The sequence below is a fragment of the Callithrix jacchus genome, chromosome 7 (genome assembly GCF_049354715.1).
Source record: "Callithrix jacchus isolate 240 chromosome 7, calJac240_pri, whole genome shotgun sequence".
NCBI classification, from domain to species: domain Eukaryota; kingdom Metazoa; phylum Chordata; class Mammalia; order Primates; family Cebidae; genus Callithrix; species Callithrix jacchus.
The window spans coordinates 72692682-72714512 of NC_133508.1; the positions used below are offsets into that span (position 1 = coordinate 72692682).

Below are 21831 nucleotides of genomic sequence, written 5' to 3' on the forward strand. Positions count from 1 at the left end.
GCAACCCACCTTAGAGCCCGTGGGAGCAGAGGCCCCCCCCCCCCCCCGCCAGCTCCCAACTTCCAGTTCATCTCCCCCTAGGAAAACCACCTGTGCCAGCCAAGTGCACCATTTCCAGGCCCTCCAGGGTGTTGGGAAAAACAGTGGAGGTGGGAAGATTGGTGGGGAATGAGGAGCTGTGGGAGGCACCTGAGGATCTGATGGTGGTCAGGGAGGCAGGGAGTTCGGGGGTTGGGAACGCTTTGAGGCACTGTAGGGCGAGGAGGCTCTCACCCAGGTACTGGCCTTTGCCCTCTCGGAAGGGCGGTCCCACAGGTCCTTTCTGCATGGGCTGCATGTACTTCACCGGGGCATAGCCCGCTGCCCCACCAGTCCCGCCACCAGAGGACGCCCGAGGCCCACACCCCAGCACCAGCACCAGTAACAGCAGCAGCGAAGACAGGGGCGTCAGAGCCCCCCGCATGGCGTCCGTGGACTTGCTGCAGAGAAGAACAGAGAAGGTCATCAAGCCAGCCCCAGGGTGGTTTGGCACCAGGCCCAGCGCTCACCAAAAATCAGATTTTAGATATTACACTTGATTTTAGTCAAAAGGCTGAGAAGCTATTCAGAATTTACATATTATTCACAAGCAATTTTCAAAGTCGCAGGGGTCTACATAAGCTACCTCCTAAACTTCTTTGGACCCTGCCTGTGGCTGTTCATCCCCCTTCCCTATGTCTGAGGGCCCAGCCTCCCTGAGACAGCAGCCTCCTCAAAACCAGCCAGTCACTCTCTGCAGCTGGGCGTGCCTTCTAGAGCAGTCTGACCTCCCCTGCTAAAAACTCCTGGATGTCAACACCCATTTCCATTGCTGGGCCAGCTCTCTTCCAGGCACTAGACTGAACTCTTTAGGGACATGAACTCACTGAATGCTCAGAATACTTTAACAAGGTATTATTATTGTCATCTCCATTTTCCAGATGATAAAACTAAAGCAAAGGTCTCTAGGAAGCAGAGCTGGGATTTGACTTAGGTCTGTCTGACTCCACCTTCTGCTGATGCCCTTCTGGGCCCCCTGCCACCTACTTTTGGGATCAAGTCTATGGCACTTAGCATAGCATTCAAGGCCTCTCTTTCTCTCTCCCTTCCTTCCCTCCTTCCTTCCTTCTCTCCTTCCTTCTTTTCTTCCTTCCTTCCTTTCTCTCTCTCTCTCTCTTTCTTTTTTGAGACAGAATTTTGTTTGCCCAGTGCAATATGTAATAGCGTGATCCTGGCTCACTGCAAACGCTACCTCCCAGATTCAAGTGATTGATTCTCATTCCTTAGCCTCCCAAGTAGCTGGGATTATAGGGGTGTGCCATCACACCCAGCTAGTTTTTATATTTTTAGTAGAGATGGGGTTTCGCCATGTTGGCCAGGCTGGTCTTGAACTCGTAACCTCAGGTGATGCGCCTGCCTCAGCTTCCCAAAGTGTTAGGATTACAGGCATGAGCCACTGCACCTAGCCAGCATTCAAGCCTTTCTAACCTACTCTGTACCTATGTCGTCAACTTTATTGCCTGCCATCCCTTGCTCTGCCCCTCACCTCCCCACAGCTCCACCCAGTAAACCAGAACTTGAAGTTCCCAGGCACTGGGCACCTTCACACTTCTGGCCTTTGCACCTGCTGTTTCTCTGCCTGCAATTTCAATATTATTTTCCTCCCCTACTCATCTTTTATGGCCCTGGGAAGCTGTCATCCCTTCCTCTCTAAGACCTCACTCCATGCTTTGACCTATGCCTGTCACAGCATTTGGCTCAACTCAGAGAACAAAGCCTGGGTGGGGAAGAAACACAGGCTCTGGAACCAGCCAGGCATCCTTCCCCTTCCCCTTCCCAGCTGCGGGAGCCTGGGCAGGAGCTCTCCTCATCCATGAAATGAGAGAGCATCTGGGGTTCTCTGTAGAATGTTCATAACAGTCATATTCACAGCAGCCAAAAGTAGAGAAAATGCAAATGTCCACGGATTGATGAAGAAGAATAAAATGTGGTGTCACCATATAATGGAATATTACTCGGCAAAGAAAACAAACGAAGTACAGGCTGAGCATGGTGGCATATACATGTAGTCCCAGCTACTTGGGAGGCTGAGGTGGGAGGATCAATTGATCCCAAAGTTCAAACCTAGCCTGGGCAACATAGCAAGATTATACATTTAAAAATATTATCTATAAATAGGCTAATCATGGTAGCTCACACCTATAATCCCAGAACTTTGGGAGGCAGAGGCGGGTGAACTGCTTGAGCCGGGGAGTTTGAGACCAGCCTGGGCAACATGGTGAAACACCATCTCTACAAAAAAATCAAAAAGGCCAGGCACAGTGGCTCACGCCTGTAATCCCAGCACTTTGGGAGGCCGAGGTGGGCAAATCACGAGGCTAGCAGTTCAAGACCAGCCTGGCCAACATGGTGAAACCCCGTCTCTACTAAAGATACAAAAATTTAGTCAGGCGTGGTGGTGCACACCTGTAATCCCAGCTACTCAGGAGGCTGAGGTAGGAGAATGGCTTGAACCCAGGAGGCAGAGGTTGCAGTGAGCCAAGATCATGCCATTGCACTCTGCATAGGTAACAAAGCAAGACTCCACCTCAAAAAAAAAAAAAAAAATTAGCCCAGTGTGGGTGTGCTGTGGTCCCAGCTACTCAGGAGGCTGAAGAGGGAGGATCACTTGAGCCCAGAAGTGGAGGTTGCAGTGAACTGCACTCCAGCTTGGGGACAGACTGAGACCTCGTTTCAAAATATATATATATAAAAGGAAGGAAGTACTGACACTTGCTACAATACAGATGAATCTTGAAAACAAGTGAAAGAAGCCAGATATAGAATGCCACATGTTGTGTGATTCCATTTATATGAAATGGCCAGAATAGGCAAATCCATAGAGACAGAGAGTGGATCAGCGGTTGCCTAAGGCTGGGAAGGAGGATATGGGAGGTGATGACTAATGGGCACAGGGTTCTTTTAGGGGTGATGAAAATGTTCTAAAATTGATTGCAGTGATGGCTGCACAGCTCTATGAATACAGTAAAAAACAAAACAAAACACTGAATTGTACATTTAAATGGGCCAACTGTATGATACGTGAATTATATATATGTAAAGCTTTTTGAAATGGCATCTTGTTCTGTCGCCCAGGCTGGAGTGCAGTGGCATGGTCTTGGCTCACTGCAACCTCCACCTCCCAGATTCAAGAGATTCTCCTGCCTCAGTTGCCTGAGTAGCTGGGATTACAGGGGCCCACCACCACCCCTAGCTAATTTTTTGTATTTTTAGTAGAGATGGAGTTTCACCATGTTGGCCAGGCTGGCCTTGAACTCCTGGGCATGGTGGCACATTCATGTAATCCCAGCTACTTGGGAGGCTGAGACAGAAGATCCTCTAATGATCCGCCTGCCTTGGCCTCCCAAAGAGCAGCAATTATAGGTGTGAGCCACTGCTCCTAGCCTAAAGCTGTTATTTTATTTATTTTTTGGATAGACAGTGTCACTGTCACCCAGACTGGAATTCAGTTGGCACAATCCTGGCTGACTACAGCCTCAACTTCCCAGGCTCAAGCAATCCCCCCACCTCAGCCTCCCAAGTAGCTGGGACCACAGGCATGTGCTGCCACGCCTTGTTAATTTTTTCTATTTTTTGTAAAGACAGGGTCTCACTGTGTTGCCTAGGCTGGTCTCAAACTCCTAGGTTCAAGCAATCCTCCCACCTTGGCCTCCAAAAGTTCTGGGATTATAGACATGAGCCACCATGCCCAGCCAGAAGGTTTTTTTGATTTTGTTTTTTAAGACAGGGTCTTGTTCTGTTGCCCAGGCTGGAGTGCAGTGGAAGAATCACAGCTCACTGCAGCCTTGACTTCCTGGGCTCAAGCAATCCTCCCAAACCTCAGCCTTCCGAGGAGCTGAAACTACAGGCGTGTACCACCGTGTTCAGCTAATTTTTAAAAATTTCTCTTGTACAGATGAGTCTCACTTTGTTGCCCAGGCTGGTCTCAACCTCCCAGATTCAAGTGATCCTCTCACCTCAACCTCTGGAGTAGCTGGGGCCATAGGTACGCGCCACCATACCTGGCTATGTTTTTCTATTTTTTTGTAGAGACAGGGTTTCATCATGTTGCCCAGGCTGGTTTTGAACTCCTGGGCTCAAGCAATCCTCCCACCTCAGCCTCCTAAACTGTTGGGATTACAGGTGTGAGCCACCACGCCCACCTGTTGTTTTGTTTGTTTGTTTGTTTAGACAGAGTTTCACTCTTGTCACCCAGGCAATAGCAAGATCTCAGCTCACTGCAACCTCCGCCTCCCGGATATAAGCTCTTCTCCTGCCTCAGCCTCCACCTGCCTTGGGCTCCCAAAGTGCTGGGATTATAGGCATGAGACACCATGCCTGGCCCCCACCTATTATTTTTATTTAAGTGGGTTGGCTGGGTGCCGTGGCTCATGCCTGTAATCCCAGGACTTTGATCCCAGCACTTTGGCCCCAGCACTTTGGGAGGCCGAGGCAGGTGAATCACCTGAGGTCAGGTGTTCGGGACCAGCCTGGTCAACATGGTGAAACCCCATCTCTACTAAAAATACAAAATTAGCTGGGCATGGTGGCAGGTTGAGGCTGAGCTGTAATCCCAGTTACTTGAGAGGCTGAGGCAGAAGAGCTTAAACCTGGGAGTCGGAGATTGCAGTGAACCGAGATCACGTCCTCATACTCCAGCCTGGGTGACAAGAGCAAAACTCTGTCTCAGAAAATAAAAAAATAGGCTGGCCATGGTGGCTCATCCCAGCACTTTGGGAGGCTGAGGCAGGCAGATCACCTGAGGTCAGGAGTTCTAGACCAGCCTGGCCAACATGATGAAACCCTGTCTCTACTAAAAATATGAAAATTAAAGAAAGAAAGAAAAAAAAATTAGCTGGGCATGGCGGCGTGTGCCTGTAATCCCAGCTACTCTACTTGTGAGGCTGAGTCAGGAGAATCGCTTGACCAGGAGATGGTGGTTGCAGTGAGCCAAGATCTTGCCACTGCACTCTAGCCTGGTGACAAACTGAGACTCTGTCTCAAGATAAATAAATAAATAAAATAAAATAAAATATAAAATAAAAATAAAGTGGATTAAAACTTGCTTCTTGGGGCTGCAATGATAAGTAGAGATTTTGTACCCGGCTCAGAGTGGGCTCCCATTATTCGAAGGTGGTTCCATTTACTGTTTTTCACACCTGAGAAAAGTCCCACTTCGCCTGAACTCCCTGCTCTGGGTTCCTCTAACCCCCTCAGGGATCTCTCTGCACCTGTGTCTGGCAGCAAGCGGGGTTTGAGGGTGGGTTGTGCACGTCTGGGGATGGGTGTGGGGAGAAGGTCTTCCTCAGTCCAGGCTGGGTCTGGGCTTGAGCTCCCTGTTCCTCCAAGCTCAGGATCACATGTGGCTTTGCAGGAATGAATGCAGGGCCCCAGAGAAGGTCCCTGGAGCTGTGAGCTCTCAGCTCTCAGGTTCGAATCCCAGCTCTACCACCAACCCACTCTGTAACCTCAGATGGGTCACTTTACCTTCCTGAGCTTCAGCGTAATAGTAAGCTTCTGTCCCTGTGTGCCAGGGAGTGATCCAGGCCTCAAAGGCCACAGCTCACTTCAATCCCCTCAATGAACCCATGGAGTTCCTGCAATTATTACCCCCATTTCTACAGATGTAGGAATGGAAGCTCAGACGGTAAGAGTCTGTGTCAGCGGAGGCCTTACCCAGAGCCTCCCCTCAGCACAGGCCACCGGCCTCACCTTGCTCTGATTGAAAGCAGAACCCACCGAATGCTGCTGGGGTACCTTGCCAGGCACTGGTCTCATGCTTTACATGTAATCCTCATATAAGCCTGTGAGGTATGTTATCCCTATTTTAGAGATGAGGAAACTGGCCAGGCATGGTGGTTTGCACCTGTACTCCCAGCAATTTGGGAGGCTGAGGCAGGAAGATCGCTTGAGCCCAGGAGTTTGAGATCAGTCTGAGCACATAGTGAAACCCTGTCTCTACCAAAAAAAATAAAATTAAAAATGTTGCCACCCAGAAATGGCTGGGCACAGTGACTCACACCTGTAACCCCAGCACTTTGGGAGGCTGAGGTGGGTGGATCACGAGGTCAGGAGTTCGATACCATCCTTGCTAACATTGTGAGACCCCCGTCTCTACTAAAAATACAAAAAGTTAGCTGGGTGTGGTGGCATGCACCTGTAGTCCCAGCTACTCGGAAGGCTAAGGCAGGAAAATCGCTTGAACTCGGGAGGTGGAGGTTGCAGTGAGCCAAGATCGTGCCACTGCACTCCAACCTGGGCAACAGAGACTCTGTCTCAAAAAAAAAAAGTCAGACATGGTGGCGTGGGTCTGTAGTCCTGGCTACAGGAGGATCACTTGAGCCCAGAAGGCAGAGGCTGCAGTAAGCCATGTTTGTGCCACTGCACTCTAGCCTGAGCAGCAGTGAGACCCTGTCTCACCCCCTGCCAAAAAAAAGAGAGAGAGATGAGGAGGCAGGGTGCAGTGGCTCACCTATAATCCCAGCACTTTGGGAGACTGAGGCAGGCAGATCACCTGACATCAGGAGAGGAGACCAGCCTGGCCAACATGGTGAAACCCCATTTCTACTAAAAATATAAAAATAAGCTGGTCCTGGTGGCTGTGATCCCAGCAACTCAGAAGGCTGAGGCTGGAGAATCACTTGAGCCTGGGAGGCAGAGGTTGCAGTGAGTGGAGATTGGGCCACTGCACTCCAGCCTGGGTGACAGCACGAGACTTTGTCTCAAAAAAATAAAATAAAATAAAAAAGAGAGAGAGAGTGATGAGGAAACCGCCTGAGGGGGCCACTCCCCAAGGGCACCAAAGTGAGAGCCTAGGCCTGGACAGTCTGAGTTCTGAGTTCCAGCCCCTAACCAACACACCACCCCGTCCCCTGAGCAGGGCAGGGCCCTCCTGCCCTGGCTGCTGGAGCAGGGGCTGCCCACAGGTGCACAGAACCAGATTGTTCTGCTTGGTGGGTGGGCAGGGGGATGGGGGAGCAGAAGGAAGGGGCAGAGTGTGCGGCAGGAAGCAGAGGGAGGGGAGGGGCTGCTCTGACCTGATTGGGCCATGGTCAAGGTAAGGACGCCACCACCACGAGAGGATCCGGAACAGCCCTGGCCTCTGGGGGTCAGGAGTGATCAAAGGTGCAGCTGGGAGGGTGCTCAGGGCAAAGAGGACCTCAAGAAGCTTAGGCAGCAGGGCGCCAAAGGATGAGGTCGGCCCAGGCTGACCCCCAAAATCTGTCCACTTCCTTCCTCCTTGGTAATGGGGGTCCTCCAGCAAGTGTCCTTGACCCACCCTCTTGGCTCCCTGAACTTGTCCCATCTCAGCCCCTTCCATGCTGCACTGCGTTCCTGTCGCTGAGGTCAGGTCTGATGGCAGGACACCAAAGAGGTGTCACCATGAGTGAGGACGGTCTGAGCGAGGACTGCAGCTCAAAGACCAGGTGTCAGGCACTGCCATGAGGCTTCACTAGCAATATGTGACTTAACTCTGACAGTGTCCTTGGGCAAGAGGTGCTAGTCCACAGATGAGGAGACTGAGGGATTTCCCGGAGAGGCCTGTTAAGAACCTGAGCTCAGCTGGGCGTGGTGGCTCATGCCTGTAATCTCAGCAGTTTTGGGAGGCTGAGAGAGGAGGATCACTTGAGCTCAGGAGTTCAAGACCAGCCTGAGTAATGTAGTGAGATCTCATCTCCACTAAAAATATTTTAAAAATTAGCCAGGCATGGTGGTGTGCACCTGTAGTCCCAGCTACTTAGAAGGCTGAGGTGGGAGGATCGCTTGAGCCTGGGGGCTTGAGGCTGCCATGAGCCGTGATTGCACCACTGCACTCCAGCCTGGGTTGCAAATTGAGACCCTGTCCCCCCCCCAAAAAAAAAGAACCCAAGCTCTTAGCCACTCTGATGTCATGCCATGGAGGGAGAGCAAGCCAGAGAGCAACAGCAGAGAGAGAGCAAACAGAGGAATCTCTCTTCCAACTCCAAGCACCTGTGGGCTTAAGAGGAGGCTCACTCTCACTCTTAGAGCTGGAAGTTGGCCTGTGCCCATCTGGAGTGGCCAGTGACCCACAGTGGTGAGAAGGGTAGGTGCAGCCTGTTCAAGGGGCTGCAAAAGAAATTATGTCCCCTGGAATGGTGCAACCGGCAGCCCAGGGAAGATGGTTTGCCCCCACCCCAGCACCATCAGAACCACAGGGGCCTGGGCACTTCTGAGCCCCTGCCCACCTGCTTCCTTTTCACTGTAATCCCTGCCCTGCCCCCTAACCTCCCCCACTTCCTGCGCACAGGCCAGGCCTCCCTGGGGCTCTATGGCCTCTGCACATTCTGCCCTCCCAACACTTGGGAAATGGCTGGACTCCTTCCTTGGCTCTGCCGATGCTCGTGGGTCCCCATCATCGCTCTTGTTTTCCCTGTAGTTCTCCAACTCCTTTTCCGCCACACTCCCCATCTCTGTGCCCTGTACGGGGCTTGGCTGGCACACAGTGACGCTCCACAGTGTCTGATGAACTTCATTCACCATCAAATTTAAAGGGCACACCAGTAACACACACACTCAGTCCTTTCCTCAGCTTTGCACAGATACATAGTCACATTCGCCCAGGAGTCCACTCCCCAGGTCCAAGGGACTCATCTGGGCTAGAATGGAAAGAGCAGGGAACACTCACACGGCCTACTTCAACTCAGAACAATCTGCTCTGGGATCAGAGGTGTGTGGGGAAGGACAATTCATCTGTTTGTTCCTTGCTCTCCCCATGGGGAACAATGGCCAAGCAGGGCTGTCAGGGGTCAGGGGCAGGCCCTGAGGCTCTAGCCTGGCTCTGCCCACGAGTGGCTGTGTGACCCAGGGTAAGCCATTACCCTCTCTGGTGACTCTTGGGAAATGAAGGCAAGAAGGCAGGGCTGGCAGGAGCATGGAGCCCAAGGTGGGGTACACACAGGAGACACTGATTCAGAGGACGACACGGTGGCGGTCTCGGGTAGACATCGTGTTTGGACAGCTGCAAGTCCTTAATAGGGATTTCCCCCCTTTTCAGCAAATCCCCATAAAACAGCATTTCGTCCAAGTCAGCATTTTGTGGCAGCCTGGGCCTCCTCCCAGGGAGGCAAGGGAGACTGGCTGGGAGTGGGGAGTGCTCCAGGGTCTTTCAGATCAATGGTGGCAGGGTGAGGGTGGTGAGCAGCAAATGGGCCCCTGCAGAAAGAACTGGCAAAAAGCAAACCCCTTCCCTGCCCCCAGGAACACCGGAAGAGGGGAAGAAACATCAGCTAGCAGTGACCCTTCCCAGCAGTCCCCTGTCTCTGAAAGAGTCCTGTCCTAGGGCTGACCCACAGAGAGGGTCTAGGTGGTCACATGGAATTGAAAGACCTGCCTACTCTCCCATCCCATTTCACAGGTGAGCAATCAGACAGGGTTCCTGAGCCCCACCTGCCCCACCACTGTCCCAGCTGGTGGAAATTGGGGAGCCCATCTCCAATAAAAAAGGGGGGCCTGAGAGTTGGTGCCTTGGGGTGGATGAAACAGCCCTGCACAGGCCCCTGCTGCTCCAAGCCCCCATCTACCCTAGATGGAGCGGCTGCAGCTGAGGAGGCGGTGGGGGCACTCAGGCAGCCCCAGGGCCTGGCCAAACCACAGGTATGTTATGAGACGCTTCCTGTTGTGGAGACATTGCTGCGGATCCGGCCACACCGTTCACTCACCCGCCTGGCGCTGATGTCTCCTCGCTCACCCGGCCTTGCTCTCAGCGCTCTGGCTAGATCTCCACCCGACTCCTCTCTCCCCTCCTCCTTCTGGCTCTGTCTCAGTCACCGAGACAGGTGAGCAACACTTCTGGCTCAGGCCCTCCCTATTAGGGGCCCAGCCCGGAGACCTCTACGGCCCTCCTAGGCCCAGGCAGCCCTTAGACCCCCATTTCAGCACAGCTACTTACCAGCTGGGTGACCCTGGACAGGTGATCTAACCCCTCTGGACCTCAGTGTCCTCATTTGCAAAGGATTAGTTGAGGGGCTGCTCTGCCTATGAAGTAACCACTCTTTTATTCCTTTACTTTCATATATATATATATATATATATTTTTTTTTTTTTTTTTTTTTTGAGATGGAGTCTCGCTCTGTCACCAGGCTAGAGTGCAGTGGTGCAATCTCAGCTCACTGCAACCTCCACCTCCTGGGTTCAAGAGATTCTCCTGCCTCAGCCTCCCAAGTAGCTAGGACTACAGATGCACCACCATGCCCAGCTGATTTTTGTATTTTTAGTAGAGATGGGGTTTCATCATGTTGGCCAGAATGATCTCATTCTCTTGACCTCATGATCTGCCCACCTCAGTCTCCCAAAGTGATGGGATTACAGGTGTGAGCCACCGTGCCCGGCCTCCTTTACTTTCTTAACAAATTTGCTCTCACTTAAAAAAAGAAAAAGAAAAAAGGATTAACTGAGATCATCTAAGCCACAAGTCCCTCCAGGAGTGCTGCCCTATCTTGCTAGCCTGATGGCCTGGAAGTCCTCTATTTGGTCTAACTTCAATTCATCATGCTGCAAAGCAACTTCTTTCCTCCATCTCTTCAAAAACTCAGGTTACTTGAGGCCAAAGGTCAGGATCTTATAGAATGATTTCTTTTTTTTTTGAGATGGAGTCTCGCTCTATCACTCAGGCTGGAGTGCGGTGATGAGATCTTAGAGCTCACAGTAGCCTCCACCTCCCGGGTTCAAGCATTTCTCCTGCCTCAGCCTCCCAAGTAGCTTACAGGGGTGGACCACCATATCTGGCTAATTTTTCTATATTTAGATAGAGACGGGGTTTCACCATGTTGGTCAGGCTAGTCTCGAACTCCTGACTTCAAGTGATCCACCTGTCTCGGCCCTCCAAAGTGCTGGAATTATAGGCATGAGCCACTGAGCCCAGCCTATAAAATAAACATCTAAAGTCAATTTTCTGGCTTTCTTGACCTTTTCCCTGACTACTCCTGAGATGAAACTGAGCAGGGCCCACAAAGCCTGCTCAGGACTAGGACTGAGTTATGGACTTTGGGAGGAACAGAGAAACCCTCCTCACCCCCCTGGGCATGGCACCCACCCCCAACTGCCCAGCTGGGCAGCTCCAGACTTCTCCAGGGTTCCTGAGCCCCACCTGCCCCACCACTCTCCCAGCTGGTGAAAATCGAGGAGCCCTTTCCCAGTCTCCTTTCCTGAATCTCAGAAGAAAGAGCAAGGTCCAGGCCCTTCCACACTTCTTCCTCATCTGCCTCTCCCCATCTGCCATTGCCTGCCCTGGCCCCCTACTCTCCAGCCTCTCCATCCACATGTCCACACAGGCCTGACCCTCCCCAGCCACTCTCATCACTCCCCAGCCCTTCTCAGCCAAGCCTCCTGAAAGAACACTCTCCACCCTCAGGCCCCACTCGCTCCCGCTCCACCCTCTCACCTCAGGGTACTCCACCTTGTCACCCTGCTCTTCTCCGTTTGAAAGCTCCTCCTCAGAATCTTCTCTGCCCACTCTGCAGCCCCAGCCTTGCCCAAGGAGCTGGCTCAGGCCTCATCTCTTCTCTCTGGATGTTTCTTCTTTCCAGCGTCCAGCTCCCACCAGCTCCCACAACGCCAACTCCATCGCCAACGACTCCTACATCTGTCTCCAGCTACAATGTCTCCCCTGAGGCTCAGGCTTTTTTCTTTTTATTTGAGACAGTCTGCTCTGTCACCCAGGCTAGAGTGCAGTGGTGTGGTTACAGCTCACTGCAGCCTCAAATTCCTGGGTTCGAACCATCCTCTTGTCTCAACCTCCTGAGTAACTGGGACTACAGGTATAAGCCGCCACACGAGACTAATTTTTAAGTTTTTAAGAGACAGGGTCTCGGCCAGGTACAATGGCTCACACCTGTAATCCCAGCACTTTGGGAGACCGAGGCAGGCAGATCACAAGATCAGGCGTTCAAGACCAGCCTGACCAACATGGTGAAACCCTGTCTCTACTAGAAATACAAAAATTAGCCGGGCATGGTGGCATGCACCTGTAGTCCCAGCTACTCAGGAGGCTGAGGCAGGAGAATCGCTTGAACCCAGGAGGCGGAGGTTGCAGTAAGCTGAGATCGCACTGTACCACTGAACTCCAGCCTGGGCAACAGAACAAGACTCTGTCTCAAAAAAAAAAAAAAAAAAAAAAAAGAGAGAGAGAGAGAGAGAAAGACAGGGTCTCGCCATGTTGCCCAGGCTGCTTTAGAACTCCTGGACTCAAGTGATCCTCCCACCTCGGCTTCCTAACTGAGCCTCAGACTCTTGTGTTCAACTATCAGCCAAGCATGTCCCCTGGCTGTCCGTCAGAGATCCCACCCAAACTGCTGTCATTACCTCCTCCCTCATTACCTGCTTCTCCCCAACCCAAGTGCCCTGTACCCCGAGGTGCCAAGGCCAAAAATCTGAGCATCACTTTTGCTGTTGTTCATTTTTGTTTTAAGGGTAAACATCACTTCTGACCCTCCTTCCTTACAAGAAACTCTATGCCTTGGTGTACCCTCCATTCAGCCAACTCAGCCGCTACTTGTCACCTTTCTTGGGTGCCCTTGTGCAGTAACCAACCTGCACAACTGTACACGACATCTCTCTTCCTTTCCCCTCAAACTTCCAACCTTATCCTGTGGACTCTGTCTCCTCTATTTCTCTTACTTCTGTTCCTTCCCCTCCTTTCCCATAGCCTCACCCCAATACAGACCTTGTATCCCCCTAAAACTCAGCCCAGTGCCTGGCACATCCCTGTCACTAAGTAAAAGTGTGTAAATTAAGTGGCCACATTCTCTACTGGATGATCATAAAAGTCTCTCCCACAGTCCCCCAGCCCCAGCTTCTCTCTGATTTCCTCAACATAGCCTATAGAGACTCCCACAATGCTTCTAACACTTTAGGCTGCATCCGGATGACTGGGACAGCCTATCACCATGCAGGTTCGGGGTCCCCCTCGAAATTCACTAGGTGTGGGATAGGGCCCAGCATCTGCCTCTCTAACGAGCTCCCAGGGGATGCCGACACTGCCTGTCTGCGAGCCACACGTTGGCACAGTTCTGCCCATGGCTGTCCCCTGCTCTGGATTTTCCAGTAGCTTCCTGGTACTAACAGGATAAATTCCATGTTATTCTGCAATTCACATGGCTTCCTGGAGGAGGAGGCATAGTAGAAGGTGGACCAGTTAAGAAGGATGGGGTAGAGAGATGGATGGGGAACCCAGAAAAGCCCTGAGGTCACGTTTGGAGGCACACACTCATCTAAGAGTCAGGTGGGTAAGGAGAGAGCCGGAACCAGTTCGATGCCAGCTCGGAGCCACTGGAGTGTGTGCTGTGCCTGCTGTGTCCCTTCCTCCATGGCTCTGTGTCACTGAACCCAGGCCTTTGCCTCCTGTGTCTCCTGTGTGTCTCAGGAATCTCTCTCTCTGTGTATCTCTCCTCCTGCCTCTGTATCACCATCCCACCTGTCCACCCATCCCTGTCGCTGTTTGTCCTTCTCTGTCCTCTCCCATGTCCTGTGCCTAGGTCCCTATCTGGGTTCCAGGCTCTGTAAATCTCTAGCTGTTGGTCACTGGACGGGACCCTTGGGAAGGCCAGCACTGACAGTGCACACCTGCTCATATTAATGTCAGGTCTGGGTCTGACCTCCTGGACAATGACTGAGCTGCCCCGAGAGGTCTGGGAAGGGACTCGGGGGTGTCCAGTCCCATGAGCTGAGCTCTCTGTCTGCTGTGCAGATGAGGACTGCCCCAACACCGAAGAGGTACCTGGAATCTGAGAGTTGGAGGGTGGAGGGAGGTGGCCAGATCAGGGCAGGGCTGCCTGGGGCCACCTTCTCACCTGGGTTGGTGGCAGGAGAAGAGTGCTGCTGCCTGTCCACCTGGTCTGCCTGACTACACTTCTGCCTGACTAACAGTCCCAGCATCCCACACCACTGCAAGAGAGGCTCCCAGACCAAGTGACCTCAGTTTCAGAAGTAGCATTAGAAGGAAGCTTGAAGGAGAAATCAGAGTTTAACAGGCCCGCGGGGGCAGGTGATGGTGGGACAGTCCAAGCTGAAATCAGAGCAAATGACTGGATGAGGAAGGCTTCCAGGGTAGGGGCATCCAAGGAGCAGTGCACCTGGGACTCTGGAACTCGGGAGAGAGACATGGGCTAGAGGTGAAAACACAGACTCGTTGGTGGGGTTGCTGCAGCCTGGAGGAGGGCCTCGGACTCCCCCTGGGGAATATGGCCACATTTAGGGAGTAAGAAAAGCCAACCACAGCCCTGGGCTCCTCCCCACAACACTGTAAGATCCAGACACCCCAGACTTCTCACTGCCTCCCTGGCCTTGCCTTTTCCTGCCTGATCTTCTCTGCTGGGCTGCCCTTTCTGCCTTTCTCCTCCATGGAAACATATTAGTCCTAATTTAAGGCCCAGCTCAAATGCCTCCTCCTCCATGCAGCCTTCCCTGCCCCCTTCAGGGAGAACAACTCCTCCTGGGCACCCACCTGCATGAAAACACCTCTTCCCCACCTCTACCTCCCTCCTGCCTGAGGTTGGCACAGGGCATGTGCTCAATGAAGCCTGTAGCCCAGGGCTCCAGGTCCAGACCTCTGACAACCCCACCTCCCACGTCTGGCCAAGCCCTCAGGTGGCTTAGCACAAAGCCACTTTCTCTTTGTTGCTCTTCCTGAGTCCTTCTCAATTCTGGGCTGGAGCGGGCTTGGACCAAACCTCCCTCCTGCAGGTGACCAAGCCCCTGGCCTCTGCCCATCTCTGAGTCTAGGTTCTCCAAGGCTCCCCTGGGGAGGAACATCTCAGGACAACAAAGTGTCCAGGAAGGTAAGAACAGCCAGGCAGGGGCAGATGGACTAGAAGAGGCCCGCAGTGGGCAGGCCCTACGGCCGCCATATACCTTCAGGCAGGTAGCCAGGCAGCTGGCCCTTCCCCACCTAGGGGCTTGGGCTTCAGCTGGGGTCATCATTTGCCTCCCAGCAGAGACCTTGAGCTTCTGAGGGGAACTGGACATCCGAGGGCCCTCGCAGACCCAGCCACCCCCAGGCCTCAGGCAGGGGCAGGCGGGGCCTCCTCAGTCTCCAATCCCTCACCTTCTGGTTCACATTTGCAGCCTTTTCCGGAGCGCCACCCGCCGCCTGCTGCCTCCCCACGCCTGCCAAGATTCCTGGGCCTCTGTGGCTACCCTGCATGGTGGCGGCAGCAGCAGCAGGAGGGGCTGGGCTGGGCAGGGAGGGGGCCCGGAGGGAGCACAGCCAGGCCACTGCACCCAGACTGGGCCAAGCAAACACGGCCCCGCCAAGGAGCCAGGCAAAATAGTTCACAAATGAGAAAAAGCTGCTTCCGAGTTGGGCCAGGGTTTTAAAGCCCAGGCTGCAGGGAGCTGAGGTCACCTGCAAAAGGGGTGGCTCACAGGACACCCTGGGTCTGGGAGGGGCTTATGCTGCAGCAGGAGGGAGCGAGGTTAGAAAGCAACAAACACAGGCCTCATCCAGCCTGGGATATCGGAAAACCCCGCCCCCAAACCTAGCTTACCTTTCAGTTCAGAGGGGCCTGGGAAGGTCCCAGCAGAGGCAGGGCCTGAGGATGAACGAGAGAAACAGTGAGGCTGGGCATGGTGGCTCCCGCTTGTAATCCCAGCACTTTGGGAGGCCAAGGTGGGAAGACTGCTTGAGCCCAGGAGTTTGAGACCAGCCTGGGCAACATAGGGAGACACTGTCTCTACTAAAAATTTTAAAAATTAGTTGGGCATGATGGTGCGTACCCATAGTCCCAGCTACTTAGGAGGCTAAGACAGGAAGACTGCTTGAGCCCAGGAGTTCAAGACTGCAGTAAGCTATGATCGCACTACTGCACTTGAGACAGGGCAAGACTCTGTCTCAAAAAAAAAAAAAAAGCAACAGTGAGACGACGACATCAGGAGCCTGGGAAGCCTCCTGCCTAACCCATAGCCATCCCAGTGCCTGCCATGGGCTTCTTACCAGAAACCCCTGCTGGAAACCTGGCCCCAACCTCAGTCTCTCTTCTCAGTTCCCTCCTCCCCTGAGGGAACCAAGGTGTCTGCCCCACACTCCAGGACTCCATTCATTCGATGCACACTTAGCAACGCCCATGGGGTGCCTGGCCCTGGATTGAAGGAGTTCTTCCTATCCTAGGGCCCAGGCTGAGGATGCCCCATCTGTGTCCTGGGTTCCCATGCTGGAGAAGTCACTCCCATATGTCAGTTCTGGTTTGGGGTGGGCCCTACTTTGGGTTAGGATCCCTGCTGGGGAAGCTCCTACTGCATGGAGGACCCAAGCCTGGGCCTTGGGCCACAGAAATGGTTCAACCCCATACCCTACCCTACCCTGTCCTGCCCTGAAGGGCTGGGGGCATCACACAATTTGCAAAGATCTTTGGGCTATGGGAGCACAGAGCAGGGAACACTGCCACCTTAAGCTTCCCCTGAAGGCTTCATGGAGAAAGGGACCCTGGAGCTGGGTTCTGAAGGAGGAGTAGGAGTCTGAGTGGCAGAGGAGGTGATGAAAGGAATTTCAGGCAGTAAGATACAGGGAAGGTCCAGAAGCGCTGTGGGATGGGGAGGCTGGGGCAACGTGGTGAGGAAATTTGAATGCCATGCTTGCATTTCTCTGGAGAGCAATGGGAAGCCATAGAAGGTTATTTAGTGGGGAAGTGATGTGGTCAGAGGCCTGGATGGCTGGGTCCCCACTTCTGCCTCAATCAGGTGTGGTGCCAGGATCTATCAAAAGCCCTAGTCCAGGTCACGTAGCTGTAGGCAGAGGGTCTGGGGCTAAAGTCCAGACCCAGACATGACTCCGGGGATAGATGGAGAGGGGACAGCCAGCCAGCGCACCTGGCAGGGAGGCCTCTGGGTCGCGTCACTCTCTCCCCCAGCTGCTTGCTTGCCTCTGCCTGCTCCCATGGAAACTCTGACATCCAGTCCTGTCTGTAGCTGTACAAGCAGCCAGATGCTGGAGCCAGCAGCTCCGAGGCCTTCTCTCCAACTCGGCTGAGCCCTGCCTCCATCCCGCCACTCTGAACACTGTGACCCCAGAGTTGGGTCATGAGGCCACTTTCTGAGGCCATAGCCTGGATGATGAAGCCCAGGTAGAAGGACCCTCCAGCTCAGCTTAGCCCCAGCTTCTCTGGCCCCAGCTCCCTCCCCGCACCATGAGACTCCGGGAGAGGAAATGACTGATGTTGGCTCTGGGCTTTGAAGGATGAACATGGATTTAACTGGTTGGTGGTGGGGAGAGGTGACCAGTCCTGGGCCAAGGGAACAGCATGTGTGAGAGTGTAAAAGCCCTGAATAGTATTCAGGGGATGAAGAGAATCCAAATAAAATAAATGAACACATGAACTAACTAATCGCTAACATTCATTGTGTACCTACTGTGTGACAGGCACCGTTCTGAGTGTTCTCATGAATGATCTCATTTAATCCTCACAACAATCCAGTGACAAAAGTACTTCGTCTTCCCTTTTCATAGATGCAAAAACTAAGGGACAGAGAGGTTAAGTAACTGGCCCATGTCACACAGCTCATGAAAAGTAGAGCCTGGAGCTGGGCATGGGGGCTCACACCTGTAATCAAGGCAGGAGAATCACTTGAGCTCAGGAGTTTAAGTCCAGACTGGGCAACATAGTGAGACCCCCCATCTCTAAAAAGAAGTAGAACCTGAATTTGAAACTTGGCTGTGGGCTCCAAAGCCTAGGTTCTTCACCATTCTACCATACAGATGATTTGAGGTGAGGAGTCTGACCCTGACTGAGAAATGCCTTGAATATCAGGATCAGAGATGTGAGTCAAAAAACACAAAACAAAAATAATAACAAAAAAAATTAAAAATTAAAAAAAAAAGAGAGAGATGCGAGTCCTACCTAAAGCTGCTCCCCATTCCCTTCCCCCATGTTAACTGTTAATAATAGTGTCTGCATCCCAAGTTCTTCGTATGCACTGGACAACACTAGGCACACTCCTGGCATTATTTACTCCTGTGACCCTGGAAGGCTGGAACTGCTGCCCCGTTTTACTGAGGAGGAGCACTGGGTCCCACAAAGGTCACATCCATTCTCTAAGGAAACTGGGCTAGAAGTGAAGGAGGTGGGATCTGAACCCAGCTCTGCCTGGCCCCCAAGTGGCTAAAGCCCGGTACACCTGGGCTCCCTAAAGACCTCAGCCACTGGCCCTGCCCCCTACTTCCCCTCTACTCAACCTGTGCTGCCTCTACCTAGATGGCACCAGGACAGGCAAGGCTGGGAGCAGAGTGGGCAGCTACAATCGGGGCCTCAGGAGTCCGCTCCAGTGGGCCAAGGCCCCCTCCGTCTTACAAATAGGAAGCTGGGGTGAGTGGGTAAGACAGGGCAGTGCCTGAGCCGACTTCAATGGGACTCTGTTCTTAACCTCCACCCCCGGCTGCCTGCCCTAATCCCCTCCTGGAGCCCCTCCCTTGGTGATGTCTCCCCTTTGCACAGAGCCTGCCGTTGTTGGCTAAATCCCAGACCAGATGTGGGTGGGACAGTCTGCACCCCCGCCCCCGACCAGCTTCTGAGAGCTGCAGGGTTCCAGGGAGGCTAGCCAGGGCCCCAGGCCTGCTTCCCCATTCCAACTTTCCAGACTGAGGTGCTGACGACCATGAGGTGAACAATTGGCTCCTGCCAGAGATGGGGCTCGTGGGAGAAGTTCCCATTTCTGAGTGCCTACTATGGGGCAGGCTCTGGGCTAAGAGGCTTGCTTTAAAAATCATGTGGGATTAAGAGGACCTCTCTGCAGCTCAGCTGCATGCATTCATCTTAGCCCTAGCTCTTACTAGCACGAGACCTCCATCCGGGCCTGAGCTTCTTCATCAATGAAATGGGAACTCCAGGCATTACTGACTCCTGTGACCCTGGAAGGCTGGAACTGCTGTCCCATTTTACTGAGGAAGAGCACTAGGTCCCAGAGAGGTCACATCCATTCTCCAAGGTAACCAGGCTAGGAAGTAAAGGGGCTGGGATCTGAGCCCAGCTCTGCACAGCCCAGCTTCACAGAGCATTTGTGAGGATTAAACAAGTTAATTTTGTGTCACGGACTCAGAGCAGTGCTTGGCATATAGGAATGCTAAGTAAATATGCCCTATGGTAAATAAAATCACCTGCTGAGAGCGGTGGCTCACACCTGTAATCCCAGCACTTTGGGAGGCCAAAGTGGGTGGATCACCTGAGATCAGAAGTTCAATTGTAATCCCAGCACTTTGGGAGGCCGAGGCAGGTGGATCACGAGGTCCAGAGATCGAGACCATCCTGGTCAACGTGATGAAACCCTGTCTCTACTAAAAATACAAAAAATCAGCTGGGTATGGTGGCATGTGCCTGTAATCCCAGCTACTCAGGAGGCTGAGGCAGGAGAATTGCCTGAACCCAGGAGGCAGAGGTTGCGGTGAGCCGAGGTCGTGCCATTGCACTCCAGCCTGGGTAACAAGAGCGAAATTCTGTCTCAAAAAAAAAAAAAGAAGTTCAAAACCAGCCTGACCAATATAAAGAAATCCTGTCTCTTCTAAAAATACAAAAATTAGCCAGGTGCGGTGGTGGGTCCCTGTAATCCCAGCTACTCAGGAGGCTGAGGCAGGAGAATTTCTTGAGCCCAGAGGCAGAGGTTGTGGTAAGCCAAGATCACGCCATTGCACTCCAGCCTGGGCAACAAGAGCGAAACTACAGCTCAAAAAAAAAAAAAAAAGCAAAAATAAATAAATAAATATAATCACCATGACACCTCTCAACAGCCCTGTGAGGTTAGTATTATAAACTCCATTTTACAGATCAGAAACTGAGGCTCAGAGAGTTGTCATTTGCCCAAGTTCACCTAGCCAGCCAGGGCAGGATGATCCCAGTGCTTGGCCCCAAGCTGAATAAGTCCAAAGATGAGGACAGCCTCCCGGCTACTCTGAGCTGAGGCATGGTATGTACTGGGGTGGAGGTCGGTCCTCCACACCCCCCAGCCCCTCTTGCCTGACCCCCAGGGGTTCCACCCCCAATCCAGCCCCTGCTGCCACTGCAGGAGGGGGCTCTGCATTCCTGGCTAAGCAGCCGGATTTGCTGTGCTCCAGGAACTATGAAAAGAATGTTTGCCATGAGCAGAGCCGTGGTCGCCTGTCAGGGAGTGTGGCCTGGAGTGCCCACGCAGAGCTTAGTGGCAGCCAGCACAGTGGGAGGGAAGGAGGCTAGACAGAAAGGAGAACTTCCGGGTGATGAGGGCTGTGGACATTGGACGGGTGTGGAGACCAAACATCTGGCCACCTGGGATCTTTCAGGAGAGAAGTGATGCCTCTACCCCACAATCTAGGTTTCTCCTCACCATAGGCTGTAAGGAGAGGCAGGCTGTCACTGCTGGCCCAGCTCACGGATGGAGTTACAGAGACTCAGAGGAAAACTCACCTGAGGTCACACAGCAGCCAGTGGCAGAATTAAGACCAGAGGCCAGGACCCCCGGCTCAGGCCCCACTTCCTCACAGAGGCTTCCTGCCCTCACATGACCCACCAGGAACCACCAAGGTTCTTAGATAAGGGTTCTTAGATACTAAGGATTCTTAGATACTAAGGGTTCTTAGATACTAGAAAAAAATCATCCCTGGCTGGGCACAGTGGCTCACACCTATAATCCCAACACTTTGGGAGGCCGAGGCAGGTGGATCATGACGTCAGGAGTTCGAGACCAGCCTGGCCAACATGGTGAAACCCTGTCTCTACTAAACATACAAAAATTAGCTGAGCATGGGGGCACATGCCTGTAATCTCAGCTACTGGGGAGGCAGAGGCAGGAGAATCGCTTTAATCTGGGAAGCAGAGGTTGCAGTGAGCCAAGGTCACAGCACTACACTCCAGCCTATGTGACAGATCAAGACTCCATCTCAAAAAAAAGAAAATAAAATACCATCCCAGCCCTCACTGTTCTGGGCTGCCTCTGGGCCTGACCTTCTCATGCCTGCTATTCCCCTTTTCCCCCTCCACAGAAAACCCCTTGTGCTATGAAAATGCCCTACACACTATAGATGTACAACAATTAAGATTCCATTCCTGGCCGGGCGTGGTAGCTCACGCCTATAATCCTAGCACTTTGGGAGGCCAAGGCAGGCGGATTACGAGGTCAAGAGATTGAGACCATCCTGGCCATAGTGAAACCCCATCTCTACTAAAAATACAAAAATTAGCTGGGCGTGGTGGCACATGCCTGTGGTCCCAGCTACTTGGGAGGCTGAGGCAGAAGAATCGCTTGAACCCAGGCGGAGGTTACGGTGAGCTGAGATTGTGCCACTGCACTCCAGCCTGGCGACAGAGTAAGACTCAGTCTCAAAAAAAAAAAGATTCCATTCCTTTTGGGAGGCCGAGGTGGGCAGATCACTTGAGGTCAGGAGTTCAAGACCAGCCCGACCAACATGGTGAAACCCTGACTCTACTAAAAATACAAAAATTAGACAGGCTTGGTGGCTCGCACCTGTAGTCCCAGCCACTGGGGAGGCTGAGGCTGAAGAATCACTTGAACTCAGGAGGCAGAGGTTCCAGTGAGCCAAGATTGTGCCACTGCACTCCAGCCTGGGCGACAGAGCAAGACTCCGTCTCAAAAAAAATAAAGAAATAAAAATAAAGTTGCTGTCCTAATTCCTTTTTATTGGCCAGGCAAGGTGGCTCATGCCTGTAATCCCAGCACTTTGGGAGGCTGAGGCGGGTGAATCACCTGAGGTCAGGAGGGCGAGACCAGCCTGGCCAACGTAGTAAAACCCTGTCTCTACTAAAAATACAAAAACATTAGCCGGTGTGGTGGTGGATGCCT

The 21831-nt window shown here is 52.8% G+C and overlaps 1 protein-coding gene across 2 annotated transcripts in view; it reads right to left on the reverse strand.

The window, feature by feature from the left end:
• COL8A2 (collagen type VIII alpha 2 chain) overlaps positions 1-21831 on the reverse strand; it is a 30016-nt gene that overhangs the window by 4366 nt on the left and 3819 nt on the right. The window contains exons 2-3 of one of the 2 annotated variants that reach the window (XM_035250803.3): positions 15561-15605; positions 274-479 (exon numbers count right to left, since the gene is read on the reverse strand). In XM_035250803.3, coding sequence (XP_035106694.2) covers positions 274-463 — 190 coding nt within the window. In that variant the 5' untranslated portion in view covers positions 464-479; positions 15561-15605. The remainder of the gene's footprint in view (positions 1-273; positions 480-15560; positions 15606-21831) is intronic. The other variant, XM_035250805.3, reaches the window with a different exon arrangement.